The following is a 23,524-nucleotide window of genomic DNA, read 5'->3' on the forward strand; positions in this document are numbered from 1 at the left end:
TCCATCCATCCATTTTCTTTACCCGTTTATTCCATTTTGTGTCACAGGGGTCGCTGGTGCCCATGTCCAGCAATCACTGTGCGAGGGGCGGGGTACACCCTGGATGGGTCGCAAGTCCATCACAGGGCCACATAGAGACAAACGAGACAAACAAACATTCAGTCTCTCACTCACACCTAGGGACAATTTAGAGTTACCAATCAGCCTAACATGCATGATTTTTGGACTGTGGGAGGAAACCGGAGTACCCGGAGGAAACCCACGCATGCACGGAGAGAACATGCAAACTCAACCCAGAAAGGCCCCCGGACCGGGGTTTGAACCAAGGACCTGCTCGCTGAGAGGCAGCAACTCTACCAGTTGCGCCACCATGCTGCCATATATATATATATATATATATATATATCTATTTATAAATAAATAAGCTTAATTCAGGGAAATCAATATTTGTGGTTTTAATAAGTTCACAATAAAAAAAAAAAGTGACAAAACGATGATGCAGCAGGCAAACTTTAATGAAAATGATGAGCAAATACAAAATATGTGCGCTGCACATGTGGATGGATGGATGGAAATTTAAGAGACTTGCTTTGAAAGTTCCTCAAACTTTATTATTTTTTTTCCATTTGAAGATTGAGTTACATTTGGCACAGTTTTTCCTAAAAAGATGACTTTTAGAAGTCACAATGAATAAATTAGAGATAATTTAATGCTAGAAAGATGATTGTTTAGAGCCGTAAAAGTATAGTTTTAATTGCTGCCTTTCTCCCATGTCTAAATAATTCCTCAAAACAAGGAAACATCTGAATAACAGCTGCTTCGAGTTAAGCTAAGAGGTACCACTCTGCTGTTTATTCTCTCTCAGTGGGCGGTAGTTTATTCTCTCACAAGCAGTTAAAATATATCAAACTACTCGCATCATACTTTTTTGAAGTGCCGCTTGGAGATTGGAGACGAGATTTTCATCAGCGGATACTGAAGCAGGTTTGGGGGTAATGAGACAGAAGAAAGAACTCAGAATAACAAATAAGCACAGCTCTCAAGAAAAAAACTTTTGAAACTGAAACAAAAATGGGAGAAAAAAGAAAAAGAAATAATTGCCATGCAAGAGAAAGAAGTAACAAGTGATTGAAAAAAAAAGAATAAAACAACAAAAACTGCCAAGCCAAAGCAACCAAGGTGTATCATGATACTTCACAAAGACTATGAGGAAAATAAATTAGTCTTGACTTTATTCCAGGTAATGTAATTGCTGTAATAGTGATCTCACACCCTCATTAAGCGTGGATCAAACAGCAGAGCAAAAAGCAGCAGCATGGAACCGGAGTGTGAAACAGACAGGATTAGTGAATAGCAGACAGGTTTTCTCACATTGCACTTCAGTGCACGTTCGAAGACTCCCACATGGTTTTCATGTAGACTGAAGACAGCAGCAGAAAAAAAAAAAGTTTACCCTCTCCAATGAATTAAAAACTACTAGTTTTGCCTTTCTCAGTCTTCTGTTGTATGTGGTGATGTTGTCTAAGCACATGTGTCAAACTCAAGAATCTGGCCCTTGTTAACATATTTTAAGGCCCACCAATATTATAATTTAAACAAAAAAAAATGTGTTTATTCTTCTATTTTTGCTATAAATAATGATTTAATGCAGGTTTCTCATGGCAAGTTGGCTAACTTTGATTCTATAAAAAAGTCATTGCATTCTTCAGACTATAAGGCGCACCGGATTATAAGGTGCATAAAGCGAAAGAAAAGTCAGATTTGTCAAATTGTATCCAACTCATTCACAATAACCACATGAAAATCAGTGAGGTCTGTAAGTACAACCAGAATTAATCCATAAGGCACACCTGATTATAAGACTCACTGTTGATTTTTGAGAAAATTTAAGGATTTTCAGTGCCTTATAGTCCAAAAAATACAGTGTTTGATTTTGATGTGGAGGAGCAACAAAAACGTCAAACGGGACCAATTTCACTCCTGTTTATGAATCTAGAACCAATGAAACATGTTGGTATCTGACTTGGATTAAATACATTGACTAAAATTGGCGCATGGCTTGGAAAAGTTTTAAACTTTGGTCCATTCATGCGATTTGGTTAGACTTTGGTCTAAGAAATTAAAAGTCTGACATTGTGACCTTGGACAAAACAAATCAAATAAAAACTAAACAAATAGATCACGGTACTTCCGTTATTAGGTTAGCACTTTCAGTCCTCATATTTTTTGTATACATGTTAAATTAGTAAAAAAAAAAAAAATCTAATAAGGAAGAAATACACAATTAGACAATCTTTTAGTCCTAAAATTACACTAAACTGATGCCATGTGATGTAATTGAGGAGAAATGTAATGTAACAAAAAATAATTAATCATTTATGTATTTATTTATTTTTCTTGGTGACAGTTTGCATACTAACATTTTTAAAACATTAACGTCCCACAAACTGCAACAACAATATGTATATGTTCCTGTTCATGTTCGCCATTAGATCAGAGACATCAACTTACATTTCTACATTACATTATTGTATCAATACATTTGTGAGTATTTTTTGACTAATAAAGTGATTATCAAGTTAAAGTAAGACATGATAAAAAGAAAATCAGTTTAATACATTTCAGTTACTTCTAACCTCAGTTCATAAAAAAGTTGGGTTGTTATGTAAAATGTAAAAATAAACAGAATGCAATAACTTGCAAATCTCATAAACCCTCATATCATTCACAATGGATTTTATACAAGTACAAAGTACTTTATTTGTCATTTGTGCATGAGACCAACACTCCAGGCAGTTTTTTTTGTGCAGTGCTCTCATAACGAAAGCACTAAACAGTAAATAATAAAATAAAAAATAAAATATACAATAAATTATATCTACACTGTATAGAGTAGGTCATATGTACCTTCCCTAGTCACATGACAAGTGAAATTTGGTGGTGTAGGGTTATTATTTAACCTGTTCAGTATTTTTTTTTTGTTGTCGTTTGTATGAGTCCATGGAAGGAAGTGTTGTCCCTGTGATACTCTCTGCAGGATTGTAGTACACATACCAAACATGGGAAGAAAAACATGTTTGCTTGTTTTTTTTTTGTTTTGTTTTGTTTTTTTGATTTTTTGTGGGGAAAACTGTAATTTTTAATTTGATGGCAGCAACACTTCTAAAACAAGTCTATAAAGGGCCATTTTGACAAATATGAAACATCTACTCTTAATAAAAGTCTGTAGACGTGTAGGAGCAGAGGAGACCAGGTACTGGAGTTTTCACAGGAAATGATGTTTCAACTTTTTCTCAGTAGGATTATATTTGTTCATTTGCCCTAGGCCTCATTTGTTGGACATTTTCTAGACTAGAGGAAATGTGTAATAATCCCATTCCATAGGCACTAATGCACCCACATACCATCAGAGAGGCAAGATTTTTAAACTAGGTGCAAAGAAAGCTGGATGGTTTCTCTCTCTTTAGTAAAACTTTTTCACCTGAACACAGTTAAAACAAAAGTACTTCAGAACCAGAGGATTTTATTTTATTTTTCTCTATGTCCATTGAGAAATCAATGTTTCTTTATTTCAATGTTTGATAGGTTTAGTATGTTCCAATGTGAATAAAATATGGGTTTATGATATTTGTAAATCTTTGTATTTTGTTTTATTTGACATTTTAAAGAATGTCCCAATATTTTCAAAATTAGGGTACTAGTAATATAATTGTAAGATAAAAAATAACATAAAAAAGTCAGTTTGCATGGATAAATAACCACAATCAATACTGACAAAACTAACATACATCTATCTATCTATCTATCTATCTATCTATCTATCTATCTATCTATCTATATATATATATATATATATATATATATATATATATATATATATATAATGAATAACAAAAATGTCAATGTGGTTATATATGTCTCCCAGTTAACAGCAATAACTTCTGAGATGTCATACAAATACGATAAATACAGTAGTCCCTCGCTACTGCGCGGCTCGTTTATCACGGGCTCACTCTATTGTGGATTTTCAAAATAAGATTGGATATGACACACAACTGGCTGATTGATGGATGAGCCTCACGATCAGCATGACATTTATGTTTAAAAGGCTTTGTTTTAAAGTACTTAACACCCGCTGCACCTTTTTGCAACCCATACTGCAGGATAAGCTTCCTCCTGCAGCTGATCAGCTGTTTTCGTGCAGAGCGGAGAAGTGGGCGTGGTCAAGATCGCTTGCAGATAGCTGAGAGCAGCGGAGGCAGAGAGCCAAAACCATGACAGTTTGTGCTCTTTTAGAGCGTTTAGAGTTTAGAAATATTGTTTAGAATATTGCAAGAGTGTGGGAAGGGTTTAAAACGCCTTTATTCATTATATATATTTATTATTATTTTTTTTTTTTTTACTACTACTTACTACTTGTACTAAACTGTATACTGTACTACTGAGTGGTTTTTCCACTTATCACGGGTCTTCAGGGTATGGCTCCCCCAGTTTTACTTTGATTTAAAAAAAAAACGTTGAAAGATTCAAAAGTAAAAAAAAATAATAAATTCACGTAAAAACACAAAATCTGTTTTTGCACTACTGTTAAAAAAAAAAAAATAAGAGAAAGAGCAACCTTAAATTGCTTTTTTTGACGACTATGTTAGCACTTGCTTGATTGTCTTCAGTGACTGGTAGATGGAAACTTATGGCAGCTGATACAGTGTCCCACCACGCTCCCAATAAAATAAATAAAATATTCTTAATTGGTTATAAAAAAAAAAAAAAAAGTTTTACAAAAAATTGGACAATCTAGTCTGGCAAATACTCACAATCTATAAAAGCACAGTTCTAAGCCAGGCCCCCTTGCCCGAAACCTAACGCTCTTACCTTTGACTCCAAGTTTGACTGCTAACCTTGACCATAAATCCCCTGACCTTTGACCCTGGACTCCGACCCTGACAAGAGCCCCTGGCCCATTGCATCACCCAATACTCTCCCTCCTCGAAGCACTCGATTGAGTGGGGTCATTACAAGAGGCCTGGGTGGGGTGATAGAGAGCATGGGTAGCCAGCTCAGTGATGACATCATTAATAATAATAATAATAATAATAAAAAATAATAACAATAATAATAATAATAATAATAAACTATGACCCTAATTAAAAAAAAAAAAAAAAGACTACATATGTTACCTTGTAGTTGCACCAGGTTACAAAATGTAATGGAAAAAAGTGCCAAGAGGCATAAAATGATGATCTGACACATAAAAAGGCGACATCAAACACGAGATCAGGTGGAGTCCACCACATAGCTCAGGAGTGGTGCTACAACTGAACAGATCAAGGGAAGACCAAAATGAAACGCCCGAGCAAAATCACAAAGCATAAAAAGGTCTAATCTGATTTAAGTGGCACGGGGGAATGAGGACTGCACTAATTCCAGGTAACTCACTAAGAGAGAGAGAAATAAAAAAAAAATAAAAAAAAGTTTAAAAGGCTCCCTAACGCTAACTCATGACAAGAAGAGCTGGAAGATAAAAAAAAAAAAAAAGGACAATCATGTGAAGAGGTCATGATAAAAAGGCACAAAATCCAAATGAGATTAGGGAAAGGAGTGACGCAGGAAGAAAAGGAAAATCCTGCTTAGGGATAAACGGACATGAGCTCTTACGTCCTGAAACTTGAAGAGTGGAAGCGAGACTGCAAAGTGGGCAGAGTAAGGCGAGTGCTGCCATGTTCTGTCTGGTGATTTATGTCTATGCAAAGGCAACAAAATGTAGAAACAAGACTGGAGCACGTTCTCAGATGAACTCAGGACTTTGTGGACTGCTGACGGATTGCTCCTGTCTCCTCTTAACAGCTTTTTTTTAGGTGAGGGAGAAGGACAGATAAGGGTAGACAAGATTGTATTTATTTGTTTTAGAATAAAAAAAATAAAAAAAAAACACAAGGCAGAATTTTTACGTCACTCCACATCATTTTTTTTATTTATATTTTTAACTATATTAAATTGAATTAAGTGGGTTACTTTGAAATTTTTAAATTGAGAAATTTTAGAAAATGTAAACTTATGCCAATTTACAGCTCATGGGAGAAATACAGTCCTTTTTGTAATGCTAACGTACTGATGACGTTTCATAGATGTTAATGGCAGCATAGTATCTTGTAAATGGTGGGCTGTGGTAGCTTCATGGTCACTGCTGAAGTCCTGAGGCTGCTGGATTGAGCAGCACTTGCAATTGCCAAATGTGAGTTTGCTTTCTGTGGGAGTCCCTGATAAAAGAAAACGCCAGAAGAAAAAACAACCTAGTATCTTTTGAATGCAAATTACTGCTTCACTTCATTTCCTCGCAAGATGTCTTTGTGTGCAATCAAACCTAGATATGAAAAATGTACTGTCTTTAGTTCAAAGTGTATCAAAAAACAAAGACGTTAAAGGGGCAATTGCTTTCTACACATTTTCTATGTACAGGTTTGATCTGTGTATTTGACTCTTGATAGAAAATATTTTACATTATAATACCATGTTCAGAAGGGATACAAACTAAAAATAAATATTGCAAATTATTTGAAAGTGGTAGCTTGGTCTTTTAACTGACATATCTTGTTGGAAGTTGTCTTTATATTTCCTGTGGTGATATTTCTCACAGTGAAGGCAAAAAGTTAGTTTCATCGATATCATCTTCTGTAAGACCTTTCCAGAAGATGTTGTACATGTCTGATAATGTCAATCCAGTTGCCACAAGAGTCAAGGAGTAATTATGCAACTGTATCTTGTCTTTATCAACATAATAATTCCTTGTGATCTTCATTGTGACCGATGTTGCTGTTGTCAAATAATTCAAATTTGTCTTCTTGCAGAAAATATAAAAATCATCAATGCAAGGTAGTCTTAAACACTAAAGACAAATTGTTTAAATGTTGAATTTAAAGATGCAATAGACACTGTCTATCCATCTATTCATCCATCTATGTGGGTGTATAATAGATCCAATATAAATAAATAATGTGCTTTTTGTTGTCATCATTGTATGTTCCCATACAAAGATGCAATTGTCTCTCTGCATTTAACGCATCGCACCTGAGATACACCCAGGTGGAGCAGTGGGCAGCTATGTAGGCGCCCAGGGAGCAATTCGGGATAGATAAGGTGTCCTGCTCAGAGACACCACAATATGTGCAATGACCGGGGATCAAACCCAGGACACCATCTCGGCCCAATATGTACAATGCAATGTTTTGGCTTGCATTAATCATATTGTGCTCACAATCTTGTATTTTTTTTCCCCAATATGTACTAAGGCTTACCTTCTCTAACCTCTGCACCACCACTCCCAGCATCACATCAAAACTGAGCAGTTTAAATTCATCACCCCATGACATTGTATGCAATAAACCTTATGTGCTGCACTTATTTATTTCTTTATCATTTAACTTTATTTCTCCAGGCAAATCCCATTGAGATCACAGCTCTTTTTTGCATGGGAAGTCCTGTCCTGAAGACAGCCTAACATGCATATATTTGAACTGTTAGAGGAAACTGGAGCACATGGAAAACACACAAACATGAGAAGAACATGCAATCTGCATACAGACAGACCACAAATCCAAACCAGGGATCAAACCCAGGACCTTCTTGCTGTGAGACAACAGTGCTAACCACTAATTCAGCTCACTGTCCAATATAAATGCATTAAATTAAATACCACTACTACTAATAATAATAAAAATAATAAAAATACAAAAAAAAAATGTTAGAATTATTATTTCTGTGTAATGCATTGGATTTAAGTACAACGATTACCTTTACTGAGGTTGCTCCAAAAAAAAAAAAAAAAAAAAAAAAAGATAATCTTTGATCTGCCAATGTCATTGTCAGGCAGGAGTGATTTTGTTTCTAAGAACTATAATTATTGGAATCCCTATGTATCTATACCCAATGGTAGGCAGTTAAAGCATGAGAGGTAGAGTACACCAAAGACTGGCTGAAAATGAAAGAACAAACAAATTAAATAAATTAATATGAAATATGTCTGAATTAAAAGAAGAGTCATAATTATGTGGCATTGGCCAGTCACTGGTCAAGCTGAAAATGGTTTGATTCCATCCACTGATGAAGTAGGTGCATGCCTAATTTGAAGTATCACAATTTTCACTCAACATAAAGCAGTATGATGTGCCTAAATGAGCTGTTCAAAACTCAATAGAGAAGTGAAGGGCAACCACCAAGACAATGGCATCCATGATTTGTGCTCCTCTTTTTATAATTACACCAGTTAGAGCTACCTACAAGTGTTACATATCACCAAGTGACCTGCCTCCAAGGAAGCCAGATGGCCAGTAACTGAAATGAGGAAGGGGAAAAAAAAAACAGTTGATTTTTGGGAACATGTCCTTCCTATCTAAACAAGTATTTCTCCAGGGTCGTGTAGCCTTAAATTTTAATGAGCAAGCGATACTTTAGCAAACATACATGCCATTTTCTAGAACATCTGGGTTTAAAATATGGGTTTAAAGTGCAGCAGAATAAAAGGTTTACCCAGTACTTTAATAGTATGTTAAGCACATAAAACAAGGGCACGTTAAAGAAAAGGAAAACATAGTATTCCAGTTTTGATGTAGTGTGTAAATACTGTATTGTAGAAAATCACTTCACTACATAGAAAAACATTTCAAAGGAGTCCCATTCCTTTAAAGACTATCAAAGGCTGTTTCTGTCTGTGTGACAAATACATTTCTCCCCTTACCCCCATGTGAATTAAAGTGTCAGCGGCCAGTGAAAGTATTCATTTTGCTTCATGCCTGACTAATCAATTTAGCAAGTGAGTAAACAAGTGAGTAACTTCAGCAAGACAGTATGAAAGAGGAGAGAAGAAAAGCTGAACGGCAATGCTGTTGGGAGGCTATGAGATTTTTAAACCAATGAGTCTTGAGTCATAGCTCTGTCAAAAAAAAAACACAAAAAAAAACCCAAAGTGCAAAGTCATTTTCTTTGAGTAAGCTCCATTCAGTGAAAGAAACACTATTAGTATTCACAGCTGGTATCAATAAGTAATTCTGCCCCCCCCCCCTCAGATAAAGGGTAAATAAGTGCTTCCAAAAACAAAAAAAAAACATACAAACACACACAGCAGAATACATGTAGCATACATGCAAGGGGGAACAAAATTAATAAGCATTAAAGCTGTATTGCAAACCACACAGGGTGATCTCAGTAATACCCAGCATATCATTTGTAATCACATTCATTTATCTGTGATTCTGTAGAGTTCAGTAGAAAAACTAATATGTGCATACCATTAGAGATCAGACTTTCAGTAAATATACAAATACTCATCAGAAAACAAATTGTATCTTGTCACACACAAAGTAATGCAGCTTTGCTTCCTTTAGTAGTAATTCATGGGTAAAAAAAAAGTATTTGCCAAACTTGCTCTTGAGACGATATAGTAAACCTATGCTCAGTGAAAGTAGTGCAAATAATTACCTCGGAATGATGGTTTAAACATAATTTAACAATAAAAGTGTGACAATAGTGTGAGTCATACCTCGCATTCTCGGGAGCCTGAGATGGTATATGTGCATGGTCCAGTTCCATTGACAAGCACATCCATGGCCTCAGAATTGTTGGGCTTGTAGTCCACATAGTACTCCTGCAGGGGAGAGCTAAGTGTGCGCTCTGTCTCTCTAGGTTTCTTGCGACGTTTGCGTGCGGCTGCTGAGTGCTCCTGCAGCTGCTTGACGCTGTTAGGATAGCGTTTCCAGGATACGTAGATTACCAACAGGATCATTGCAACAGAAAGAAAAAGAGCAACACTTCCGGCCACAATCTTATGGAAAGACACAGGCTCTAACTCTTGCTCTGGAGGAACGACAACTGGTGGGGTAACCGCTAATGATGTAGGACCCCTAAGAGATCCCTCAGCCCTCTTTCCAGAGCTAGTTGGTAAAGGCAGAATAGATGGGTTGTGCTCCGTTTGAACAGGATTGCTGGATAGGTTTGAAGGAATACTCGCTGTGAGTGTTGATGCCTGGTTTGATTGACAAACACCAAAGGCTTCAACAGCATCCATAACTTTTTCTCCTTGGGCTTTCTTGGGAGAGGCACAAATCATGGTCGTCTCCTTTGCCCCTCTAAAGTTTCTTAGCCAGCCCACCAGAGGACATATTGCTGAGCTACAGTCCCATACATTTCCAGCTAAGCTAATCATAGTCAAGGAGATCCAAGCATCAACTGCCTCTTGAGAGACATTGGCCAGCTTGTTAGAGTCCAAATTGAGAGTTTGCAGCTTTGGTAAGCATTGGTAAACCACAGCATCTACTTCTGTCAGCTCGTTTCCTGACAGATCCAACTTCTGGATGGAGGCCCAGGTCCACGTAAGCCCCTGGCTCATAGAACGAATACGATTCCATTGCAGGTAAAGAGCCCGCAAATTGTAGAGGCGAGGGAAATGAGAGAAGTTGATCTTGGAGAACTGATTGTGCTCCATGTGCAGCTCAGCGAGTTTGACAAGGCCCAAAAAGGCATTGCGTGTGATGCTTCGCAGTCGGTTGTAACCCAGATCAAGAAATTCGAGATTTCTGCAGTCTTGGAATAGACGCGTTGGAATAGTTTTTAGAGAATTTGACCGTATATGAAGACTGAGGAGTTTCCGTAAACCTTGGAATTGCCCAGACTGCAAAGCTTGTAGTTTATTGTATGACAAGTCCAGATTACGTAAATTTGGGACAGGATGGAATGTGGTGTTGTGGAGCATTGTGATCTTGTTGGAACTTAGAATCAGCTCTTTAAGCCTTCGGATCCCCTGAAAGGCCATTCCATCCACAGAGGCAATGTAATTATGGTCCAAGTAGAGCCATATAAGGTGGTTGAGGCCAACAAACTGGCCTGCACGAAGATTGGAGAGGCTGTTGTACCGCAGTGAAAGGCCTTCACAGCCTCCTGAGAGGTTTTTAGGGACGTCACGAAAGGCGCTCGACTCACAATACACAATTTTTCCATCACAGCGACAACTCTTGGGGCACTGGCGCTCACTGAGTGATGGATTTGCTGCCAGCCACACCTGCATCAGGAGTTGGAAAACTAGCCAGCGACGCCGCAGAGCAGAGCCTATAGTGATAGGAATAGGGGTAAAGGAGAAGAAGAAGAAAAACAATAAGAAAATGAACTATTTGTGAACAATCTATATCTATCTATATCTCTCTCACACATATATATATATATATATATATATATATATAATTTTAAATATACATTGAGAATTACACACTCCAAGGGAATTAATAATAGTTCAATTATTAAAATTGTGTTTTTTTTTAAGCCCATATATTTTTTTTGTTTGTTTGTTTTGTTTAGGATCAAGATTAGAAGACGACAAAAGATTTGAGAACAGGCACGACAAAGACATTAAACATTAAAACATTTAAAAAAAAAAAAAAGTTACAGAAGACAAGCCTAGGAAGCTTTGACATTTTTTTAGCTAAAGCTTCAATTGTATCCCACAGAAAAGGTATATGCTCATGAATATGGATAGTTTATTCATTTTATTTTATTTTAAATAATGAAATTCTTGCAAATTTATAAAAAGAAAAATAAGCATTTCATGTTAGTCTGTAGTATTTTGAATAATGTTTATTTAGGGTAAAAATAATGTGCACGTTTTCAAAATCTTTTTTTAATTTTATGTTTTTATTTTTATTGTTACATCAACACTATTTAATATTACAATTAGTTTTTTATTTCCATATGCTAATTTCAGTCATTTCCTAACCATCATAATTAAGTCCCAATCATTAACCTTCACCTTTACACTTTCACATTAACCTAAAAATCCATAAAGCTGGCTAGAAAAAAGAAAAATAAATTAATAAATTGAGATCTCAGAAATGTAGAAAACATGAATTTATTCTACTACTGCAGTGATATGTACAATTTCACAATGTTTACAAGATATATTTATTATTTCTGATTTTTTGAAAACAAAACAAAAAATAGAAAAGGAAAGCAAATTATTTAGTCTGAATTTGTTCCACTTAGTTTTGGTTCCTTGGTTCTCTCTTTGGTTGAACAGGAAATGGCTGGAAAATACATCCAGGATTGTAAATAGAAATGCCAGTGGTGGAATTCTTGTTTATTTTCTGTACAAACCAATTTGTTCTTGCTACGTATCTGCTTCTCCAATTAGTGTAATGTTTTCTAGTGGAATGATTAAACCTAAATACGGTCAAAGATGTAACAGTAAAAAGTGTCTAATTGATTATTTGTATATTTATGGTAAACATGCAAAGCAAATTACATAGATCAAAACAGCTAATACAGGGAAGTTTGTTGTAAAGTGTCTACACAAAGTTATTTTTAAATGTATATATTCAAATCATACTTTAATAATTGATTAATTTAATCAAATAGCATGTGATAGCAGTCTTAATGATGTTATCAAATACATTTTCAAATTGTCCCGTTTTATTTGTTTTTCTCCACACCTAGTGTCAGAAAAGACTATACAGGTCAACTTTACCTAAAGTGATGATCAAACAAACACGTCTGTAAGAACTGTAGCTTGCTGGTGATCTTGATCATTTACAAACCCACTTAAACTGTTGCTTTAATGGTGTGCAAATTGTCAGTTGCATTACACAAGCAGGTGTTGCTGGTTAAAGATAAATAATCAGTCTCCAAACAAGTAATCCCCGTCATTTCATGTGCATCCACATTTTACCACTTTGTAGCAGCCATCCATCCTAATTACAAGCTTAGGAACTGAGCATATTGATTTTTCTATTAGGAAGAATGGGCAAAGAAAATGTAACCAGAATGAGACTTTGTAGACATACAAGCTGAAGCATTCTGGGTCTAAATGTGGACTTGGAATTCCTCCTAAATCTAAATAAAATATTATTATAATTATGAAGTTTAATTTATTTATTTTTATTATTATTATTATTTTAATTGTGTTGTTCTTAAGCCTTGATGACTCTTATAGCCCATAAAGGAATCTCTCTCATTTTGTCTATACTTGTGCTCATATTTTATACATTCAAAATCAATCATCCTCATGGATGATTCCATTATAAGAGCATGGTTGCAGGAGAACTACCTGATTGGTGGACTACTGTATGTCTCTGAAACAACCTAAATTTGACTAATCTTCTTACCGAGTATGGCATGTATGTCAAAATGCTTAAGGGTTTCAACTAGTCAAGATGACCATTAAATAGTAAAGCAATGACTTTGGAAATAAAGCTATTTTAATTGTTGTAAACAGAAAGTGTGTTGGAGCATATCAGTGCACAATAATTAAAACTGTGCCACTAAAAAAACATTCCAGGTAGCAGCTGCAATGTGCCTTTAGATCTCTGTTCTTGGTTAAAAGGTAATGGAACTCTCCTTATCATGCCCCATCCATGAAAATGTTGCTGCTATTGGTTATAAGTTGCTTTTCTAGAGTGCTGCAACCTTCCTGATTATTTTTGCCCAAAGCAGTGTCTGTCACTTTATTTTCATAAGAAGGAGTTTGCTCACACCGTATACGGAAAAAAAAAAAGACAATAAATAAGTAAATGCAATTCTGAAAGTGTGAAATTCCTATATTTGGTATGATGCTCGTGCCCTGCTTATTCATTTGATTTATTGCTACTCACCACTCCCATCCGATTACCTAATTGAACAACTGGGTGAATAAATTGGTGTACAGGTGTTCCTTATAAGTAGCACCTATATACCCATGCCGTTGCACCTGCACATATTGGGGCTGGAAAATACTGTGCATGATTAAGTGCAGTATACAAAATCAAAATCAAACAAAACAAAACAAACACAAAAACTGACCAATTTAGGAAAACAGCATCTACGTATAATGATCAAGAGTATCTCATAAAGAAATAGTGTGCAACACTGACCAATGATTAATTTAAAGCCTGGAAGTCTGCCATGCGTTTTACTTGCATTACATCATTGATGGGTTAGTGAAACTGAGAAAAACACCAGGAAATCTGGAATTGGTTGAGAGTAGGGGAATCAGGTCACAGTGGTCACTTGTGCCCATATTCAACAGTCACTGTGCAAGAGGTGGGGGACTCCCTGGACAAAGTTGAAATTACATCACAGGAACACATTGAGGCAAACGAGACAAACAACCAGTCACAATCTCACTCACACCTGGGGACAATGTAGAGTTACCATTTAGCCTAACATGCATGTTTTTGGTCTGTGGGAAGAAATGCGAGTACCTGGAGAAAACCCATGCATGCCCAGCGAGTACATGCAAACTCCACCCAGGAAGGTCCCCCAGCTGTGTTTCAATCATGCAACATTGTCATTGAGAGACAGTAGCTCTACCAACTGTGCCACCATGCTGCCCTATATTTAGGTTAAGTTATAAAATTAGATATAAAATAATATCATATTTAAGACTTGAAAGGGAAATCAAACTGATTTCATGTGAAAGACAAATCCTGAAAACGCAGAACAAAGATATCAAGGCAAATGGTGAGGCATGGAGGTCAGTAACTTGATTTTGTATCATTATGTTCTTCTTGAATGAATGTTCTTCTTGTATTGCTTTATGTGGAACTGAGTTACTTCCATTGAAATTGTTCCCCTTTACAGAGCAACTAATGGTGTGTCATTAAGACGCATTGATTTCCCCTAGAGGGGATAGTATGAGCTGCACTGCTGATGTGTGTTTCTGAAAGCAGTACCGTCAAGTATGGGATTTATTACCACAATCACACTGAGATAAGATTAATATTTATTGATAGAAGTAGTGAGTAGTATTTTTAGCTTAAATTGTGCTTACAAGTGCCATGCCAAGTACATGTCTATGTTAAAAAGTGCTTCCTTATGTGTCAGTGATGATGAGCCTCTTATAGAAACATGAAAATCTGTAGACTTTTTGGAAACTTGTAACACAGTTACAGTAAGACATTTAAGCATAACTGGAGTTTGGGGGAATCTCAATAATCTTTTCTGGATTTGTCAGAAGTAAGTGCCTGACACAGAGTTGCTTAGAGGCATCATATGACATATGGTATCTAACATAGCAATTTCACTCACTGCCAAGCATCTGCTGATCCCATATGGGTATTGCATGTGTATTTGTTGGTGTCTAACAGTGTGATGCGAAGAAAAAAAACAAAAAAAACACTGTTTGTTTTCCGGCAATTCTTCCATCATTCCTTACAGATGGAGAGAACCAAGGAACTATGCAGATAATTTGTGCTGGATATTGATTATACCAGCAGCAACATCAATCATGTTTCCTCAGTCTGGATCTGAGAATTGTGATACTTTAACATACACAAAAGACAGGGATTATGAGATGCAGCAATTCTGAACGCAGCCAATTTGTTTCCTCTAAGGCTTACAAAATAAATAAATAAAAAAAAAAATGTAGGTAGAAAAAGAAAGTGAAAAGTAGTATTGTAGAAGAATGCCCAAGTGTAATGTTCCATGTGCATTCGAAACAATCAAAATCGAAAGCACTTTTTGAAGGTAGAACATAATGTGTGGGCTGTTAGACATGACTAGAGTTTTTATTTTTGGCTCGTATCTCAACAGGATGTGGAAGCAACATCGCTGTTTTCCCCATATGCAAAATATACTTGCATTATTAGAAGTGACGGGAACATCTCTTAAAGAAAGAAGCATCTTCACCAGACACCACTCTCCCTTTACTGACACTGCATATGGCTTAATGAGACATCTATGAGCTAATGCCTCTGTAAGCCATCACCTTCCCCACTCCTCTTCTAATCTTATTCACAAAGCAGCACAAGTCACCCTCCCAGGTGTCACTCAAGGGGTTTCTGTCTCTATTACCTCTTACCGGAGACACTTTTCATCATTACTGTTCCTTTGCTCCTGCTTCATTTGATGATACTGCAAGGATTTTTTATTTCTTTCTTTTCTTCCATCCCATTAAATTTAGCATGCCCTTGAACCCTGCTGCCATCAGGATGTTGTCCTGATGTGAAGTCTATTTTATTTTTAAATAGTTAAAACAATTTTAGTTTGCATCTTCCATACAAACTCCACATCCAACTTACTTTTCTTCTCGCATACTTTTTTAAAGCATCCTTTATCCTTAACCTTTTCTTAACTTTTCGTTCCTATATCTGAAGATATATTGATATTTATCATTGCATTTATTTTGTTATTTTGCTTTTAATTTTCATATTCATTCCTCACAATCAAGATTAATAAGAACAACTTAAGTTGTCTGTAGGCATGTGTGCTACACTTTGTTATGCAGCAGACAGCACTGCTGTCCTCAGCAAAGGAAGATGGCTATTTCTGCCTCTCAACCCTAACACATAGAGAAAGTAAGTGCACTTTACTGCTGACCTAAAATAAAACCAAATGCAGCCTAATAACTTGGCAAATGGACTCACTAACTGGCGCACTTTGAGCGCACACGAGTGGCTCATTGCAATTTGCTGCCTGTCATTGACAAAACTGCTACCAGCTTCGGCCATGACTCTACAAAGGCTGGACAGAAGCCTAACACATAAGTAAGGATGTCCTCCAAATTAGCCCAAGCCAAATCATTAGTCCCCAATTATAAATATAATAGAAAACTCTGCAAAGCTGGACTTATTTCTTTCATGGTGTGCTTTTAGTATGTGTTCTTTGTAGACTGGTTAGGTAGAACTCCACAGTAAGGATCATAATTATTGTTCACAAATATGCTTAAGGCTTATTGCTGTCAAAGTTCACAATATAATAAAGTGGTTATATAATAGAATCACATCATTATATCCACCCATCTTTAAAACGGTTAAATGTGGAGGTGCTGAATGACTTCTAGACTTAATAACTGGTGGTGGCAATATATTAAACTCTTGTTTGCCAGTGGAGAATTAATAGAAACAAATTGATACAAAAAGGATATGAGGCTCAATTTTATAAAAATATTGTGTGTAGTTTGTATAATGATTGGTCCCCAAGCACTTCTGTAATATCTTGACTCACTCACATAAGCAACCCCAGAGCACAGGGGTGATTTGTGACATAGAGCACTCAGTGAGAGGCAGAAAACAATGGTTTGACAAATTTGTTTCAACTACCTGAACTTGGAAAAAGAGGATGTTCAAGATCTCCAGTTCACAGCCCAAATTAGAGTATTTGTGATGTTTGCTTTGTTGCAGTTTTCAGGCCTGCACTATGTGTTGTACAGTCCTGTTAAACTGACATGATGCATTAGTGAGGATTGAAGTTCCATATTGAATACACGGAATACATTAAATACAAACTAAACCACTTAAGTTTTCAAGAATTATAATCAAAATGTAATAGTGATTGCATTTACTTCAGAATTCTACATGAATAAATTGTCTTCTATCCATTATTTTTACACACTTATTCCTTTTTGGGTCCCGGGGGTCACAGGTGCTTACTGTATATCCAGCAGTCACTGTTCAAGAGGCAGGGGACACCGTGGACAGGCCGCAAGTCCATCACAGGGACACAGAGACAACTAAGACAACCATTCACTCTCTCACTCACACCTAGGGACAATTTAGAGTTACCAATCAGACTAATGTGAATGTTCTGGTCTGTGTTATGAAACCGGAGTACCCGGAGGAAACCCACACATGCACGGAAATAACATGCAAACTCAACCCAGACAGGTCCCGGGCCAGGATTTGAACTGGGGACCCTCTTGCTGAGAGGCAGCAGCGCTACAAAAAGCAGATAAAGTGCCGGATAAATGATCTTATTTCATATGTAAGTAAGACTCATCATTATCACAAAATCACTTTTACAGAATTTATTAGTTTACATAAAACAAAGGACCACTGTGGGCAGTTATTTTGTTTGGTATTGTTTATTTTATTTTTTTGATTGTGCACTGAATTGCATGTTAGTTTAATCTGTCTGGGAAAACCAAGAAGTCATTTAAAACATCCCTAAACGTGTCGTGTCTCTAACATGGTGCAGTGAGAAAAAACAGAAATTTACGAAACAAATGCAAAATAATGTTTCATATTGTGAAGGGTTTTCCTAGATGTCCATGCATTTTGCTCAAAACATTTCATGGCTCCTAAAAAAAATAAAAATAAATAACAACAACAACAACAAAACAAACCACAGTTTAGTGCCTGCACCCTAGATGGAAAGTCGAAATTTAAATAAATAAAGAAAATAAAATCTAGATGTTATATATAACTTGTGAATGGTTAAAACTATAGTGTCTCCAACAAAAATGGAAGTAGATCATCAAGCCAAACATACACTGGATTAGTTCACTACCAGCCCACTGACATTCAAATAAACTATTTTTTAAGTGATTCATGAGGCTCGTTAGACTTAGTTTGGGACGGACTGTGTTGTGTTTTCCTAAAGCATTGGGTGAGAATATATATATATATATATATATGTAGTTTAAAGAAAAGTGCTGTGTCAATGTCACAAACTTGTAAAGAAGTGTGCAGACTGGACCACTAGTGCCAACTAAAAAACAAGGGCACAATATGGATGCTGTGTGTAAAGTCACTTACAACCTATTGATTTTTCCTGAGAATAAATTAGTAAATATAAAAGAAACATGTTGCCCTTAAGAGCCTGTTAAACTCATCTTTGCACCTGTTTCAATTTATTTTTTGAACAGTTCTGCCTGATGGATGTGAAGAGGCCAGTAGGAAGTTATCTATCGCCACTGCTGCTCTGAACCTACATAATGTTAGCATGACAGACATTTTTATTTTCTGTAACTCTGACATTTCACACAGCATCTCTGTGTTTAAATGTGGAGTGTGAAATGTCATATCTCTAAATCCATCTCTCAGTTCTGCACTTTCCAGCGCACTGTTCTCTCTCCAAGAGGCATGTCTCTAATGATATGGTCCATGAAACTTAAGTGCATTGCATGCTGCTAATGAAGAGGCTCACAATGTGCTTCTTCAGTGACATAAACAAGCATTAGAACAGTGTAATCATCAATTAATTCTAGGATATGTGACTATATATTGTCAATAGTTGGGATTAAGAGTTATGCACATGGCTTTAAAAGGAAGGCATCCCTTCATAGAGAGTCCCAATGTCAATGTGCCTCAGAGAGACCTGTCTTGTTAATTTAAGAATCACACAAGTGTCCTGTGCAATCTACCAAATGAGGGGACTCCTCCAGCATGAAGTGCACAGGGTGGTGCGTTGTTATATCTTATATTGATGTGGTGCAGAAACCTACTGTGGGTCGATACACTGTGCGGCTTTACAATTAATGGCACAGCACGACCAATGAACTCGATTATCAATGTTCAGGTTAGGAACGGCAGAGAAGATAAGGCGTCACATCAGACCAAGTGAATGGAAGGAGAAGAGAGGGGGTGTCGGAGAAAAAATGGAAATATTGAGCACAGAGCGGTGCTTAAGTGAGAAGATGGGACGCAAAGCATGGCAAGGGGGTGGCTTGTGGGTGGGTGACTTTGCACACGCATATAAAAAGGGGAACAGGAGGGTCAATGGTGACTAGGAGAGAACAAGAATGAAGAACGTGCACACACACACACACACACACACAAGGTCAATTTATTTATTAGTGTATGTTTTATCATATCATATATGCAGTGCATGACCTGTAGCTTAAATCTCATTTTAAAGGGAAGGTGCTTAATGTGATTTATGCAAATAATAATAATAATAATAATAATAATAATAATAATAATAATAATAATAATAATAATAATAATAATAATAATTCAGTCATGAAGTGGATTCTGCTCAAGTCTTGCTTTTAGATCCAACGAGTTTTGGCGTCATTAGCACTGGACAGCGACTGGACAGCGACTGGACAGAGACATGCGTCCAAACTGGGCAATGAATGATCATTCGGAGCCACGCTTTGCAAAGTTGACTGCTTCTCAACATGTGACGTGATTTGCATCTTGATCCTATCAATCAGCCTTAGGTCCACTTTAACTGGACAAGAGGACAACGGGTAGTTTTAACTTGATTTTGCATTAATTAGTCTTAAAAATAAAATAAAAAGCATACCATTGATACAGGAAGAGGGGGGGGGGGGGGGGGTACGTTGCAGCTCTGCGACTAATTGGCAGCAGTACAGGTTTCAGCCACATTCCACAAGCTTCCCAGTTCAATAAAACCACCAGAAGACGAGAAGAGTGCGGAGGAAACGAGCACATTTGACTCCCGGCATTAGAACTATACGACGTTCAGCACTGCGTTATGAGCAAAACAATAAAAAGAAAGAAACAACAAAAAGAGAGAAAGATAAATGAGGTGGGGGTGGGGGAGTTGAAGTGGCGGATTTATCGCAATCCACGCTACCAAAAGAAACTGACACACAAACTTACCCATATCCGCTTATCTGTTAGCTCCAGCCTACAGGTTTTAATGGCTTCCAGTGCGCGAGATCCGAGTCGGCATGATGCGCTCTCCACAGACAGGTATCCTCCTAATCCTCTGGTCCGGTCTCCACGCGCAGCTGCCGACTCCAAAGCGCACCTGCTCTCTCCTCTACCGGACCTGGACGCTTGATCCGGTTTAGTTCTGCATCCAGAACCGCGCAAGTGGACCGGAGCAAATGTCATTTACTTCCAACTCCAGATTGAAGAAAAAAATAAAAATAAAATCCGGCTTCAGAACTCCCTATCCATGCCTTTCGCAGCGCAATCGGTCCCCCTTGTATTTATTATTTATTATTTTCCCCAAGTAACTGACAGAAGCAGCAATGCAGCAGACGCAGACAATAACGATGCCACATCCAAGTGAGTCATGTCAGTCTTAAAGAGGAAATCCGTGAACGAAAAACTTCATAAAAACTGGACATGATGCAGAAAAAAAAAAGAAAAAAAAAAGACACCCGAATGTTATTTCTCCATGAGCAGCAGTCAGATTGCTGGTGCGTCCGTGTTCTAGAGTATCCTCGATCCGCGCATGACGCACAGAAGTGGCAGGTTATTCCCAAGTCAGTAGGGAACGCTGACTGTCATGGGAACGGCATCCGAATATCCACCTTCATCTCCATATGCTCCGATGTTCGTTTGGTCCTTGCTGTTGCTCAGTTTGAAATGCAACATGACGCCGTTGTTAATCACGCCTGCATGTCAGAGCAACTTTGTCAGGCAGAAGCGGAATGCCCTCTTCTGGTGAGACTGCACGATCCAGCAGCTTGTCCAAAAGGGCTGCATCACGAGCTGAAAAGTGGGAGGTTAGTAGAGGGGGCGAGGAGGAGGGGGTGAATGGTTTTCAAAGCAAGGTCTTCTGAGAACAATCCCAGCATCCAGTTATGAGCAAATAACGAGGCCTCATGTTAAAGGACTTATTCAAATGTGGGGCAAAAAAAAAAAAAAAAAAAAAAAGTTAGATACAGGGGGCGCAAGGTGGATACGTTGGTAGAGCTGTTGCGTCTCAGCAAGAAGGTCACTGGTTCAAATCCGGGCCCGGGACATTTCTGGGTGTATTTGCATGTTCCCTCTGTGCATGCGCGGGTTTTCTCCAGGTACTCCGGTTTCCTCCCACGCACCAAAAACATGTATGTTAGGCTGATTAGTAACTAAATTTGTTCCGTGAATGATAATGTGTTTTGTTGTCTCTGTGCGTCCTTGTGATGGACTGGAGACCTGCCCAGGGTGTCCCCCGCCTCTCGCACAGTGACTGCTGGACATGGGCACCAGTGACCCCCACGACCCGAAAAGGAAGAAGCGGGTAAAGATGATGGATGGATGGATGGATGGATGGATGGATGGATGGATGGATGGATGGATGGATGGATGGATGGGTAAAGATGATGGATGGATGGATGGGTGGATGGATGGATGGATGGATGGGTAAAGATGATGGATGGATGGATGGGTAAAGATGATGGATGGAAGTTAAATGCAGGGAATTTAAGTATAGCGCTCTCCATGGTGCTGAACTGAGTCAGTTCATTAAAATAAGCTTTGGAATCACTGAAGGTCAGTTTTGATAGAAAACAGCAACATTAGTGAAAACATCAGTATTGTTTTGTTGATGGTAATAATTTTGTTGTTAACAACGGCAACAACAACAACAACAGTAATTCAATTTTCTGCTAAAATCTAGTGTGAATGCTGAGTGCTGACTGGCTATTTGTTAAAGAAGCTAAAACTTAAAGTTAAAATGTGCAGAACACTAACAAATATCTAACTGTAGCAAGAGGGTAGCTAAAAAGGTAAAAGCAGCATAAAACGAGGATCAGAGCTAAAACTAACAAACGTCTAAATAAAAACTTAAAAGGAGTAAAAAAATATCAATAGCAGTCACATTTTAGCTGAATGTAACACAAGTAACCTAAAAATAACAAAATGTTGGCTAAAAGTAGCAAAATGCTAGCTGTATTCTGTAAAGCACTTTGTGGTTTCTGACCTGTACATGGTGCTATATAAATACAATTTACTTAAGTAAAAAAATATATAAAAAGTATATATAGGTTAAAAAAATGTTTGCTAAAAGCTAAAAAGTTGCAGACAGTAGTGAAAAGTAAATGCAGAACTATGATATATCAGAGTCAGAGTCAGAGTTTCTTTATTGTCATTCGCACCTCATGTGGTACATGTGGTGGAGCGAAATTATGTACACAGGGTCCCATATAAATACTAAGACTGGCAAAATGAGCTGAGCTGATCCTTCTGATTTTTACAAACATGGAAACAATAGAGTGAATGCTGACAACAATCTAATAATAATGATAACGACGACAAATACGACAATATCAATAATGCAATCTGAATTATACTCAACTTTCTGCACTATTTAACATGTTCTACTTAAGATTCTACTCTAGCCGGTATTGGAAATGTGGTGCCTCTCTGTGCATCAGCTGAGCTGACTTTTTTCAAAGCTTGGCTGTATTTAAGGATGAAATGGGCAGCTGAATATTTAATGTGCATTGCATCTGCTCCAGCTTACTAATCCAAGTTGGCCCTTTCTTCAGCCAGCTCTACAGATGGGTGACAAATTGAAGAATGACAATGATAATAAAAACAAACAAAACAAAACAAAACAAAAAATGTTAAGTGAGTGGAAAGTCAAGGTGAATGCAGATGCTTCCACACAGGTGCATTTCATCGTCCAGTTATGATGTGGCATGCACCGAAACGCTGAGCTAAGCAAACTTAATATACAATTTTACAAGGATGGTAAGAGGATAACAATCTGGATAGAAAGGTTAATTTCTGTTTGGATTCAGGTCAGTGGTGTGCCATTCCAAAAGTATGTTCTGCTTTTATCAATCAATCAACCTGTATTTATACAGGTAAATTCCATTGAGCCTCGAGGACTCATTTACAAGAGAGAGCTGATATTTTAATAAATATAGTTAATCAGAACTCATTTGGACTCTAAAAATGAATGTGGGGCAACACGGTGGCACAGTAGGTAGAGGTACCTCCCCTCAGCAAGAAGGATGCTGGATCGAATTCCATCTATGGACCGTTCTGGGTGGAGTTGCACGTTCTCTCCGTGCATCTGTTTTGCAAGTTCAAACACACACGCGTGCACGCACACACACACAAAAAGAAAGGCAATAAAAACAACCTGCATCATGTAAAATGCA

General features: G+C 37.3%; 1 protein-coding gene across 2 annotated transcripts in view; it reads right to left on the reverse strand.

Annotated features, from left to right (window-relative positions):
* LOC119424828 (leucine-rich repeat transmembrane neuronal protein 4) overlaps positions 1-20,367 on the reverse strand; it is a 118,657-nt gene extending 98,290 nt beyond the window's left edge. The window contains exons 1-2 of one of the 2 annotated variants that reach the window (XM_037692329.1): positions 20,301-20,367; positions 9,533-11,094 (exon numbers count right to left, since the gene is read on the reverse strand). In XM_037692329.1, coding sequence (XP_037548257.1) covers positions 9,533-11,094; positions 20,301-20,304 — 1,566 coding nt within the window. In that variant the 5' untranslated portion in view covers positions 20,305-20,367. Of the gene's footprint in view, positions 1-9,532; positions 11,095-19,628; positions 19,694-20,300 lie in introns of those variants that run through there. The other variant, XM_037692331.1, reaches the window with a different exon arrangement.
* Between the last annotated feature and the right edge of the window lie 3,157 nt (positions 20,368-23,524).

The sequence above is a fragment of the Nematolebias whitei genome, chromosome 18 (genome assembly GCF_014905685.2).
Source record: "Nematolebias whitei isolate Nwh7 chromosome 18, NemWhi1, whole genome shotgun sequence".
Taxonomy (NCBI): domain Eukaryota; kingdom Metazoa; phylum Chordata; class Actinopteri; order Cyprinodontiformes; family Rivulidae; genus Nematolebias; species Nematolebias whitei.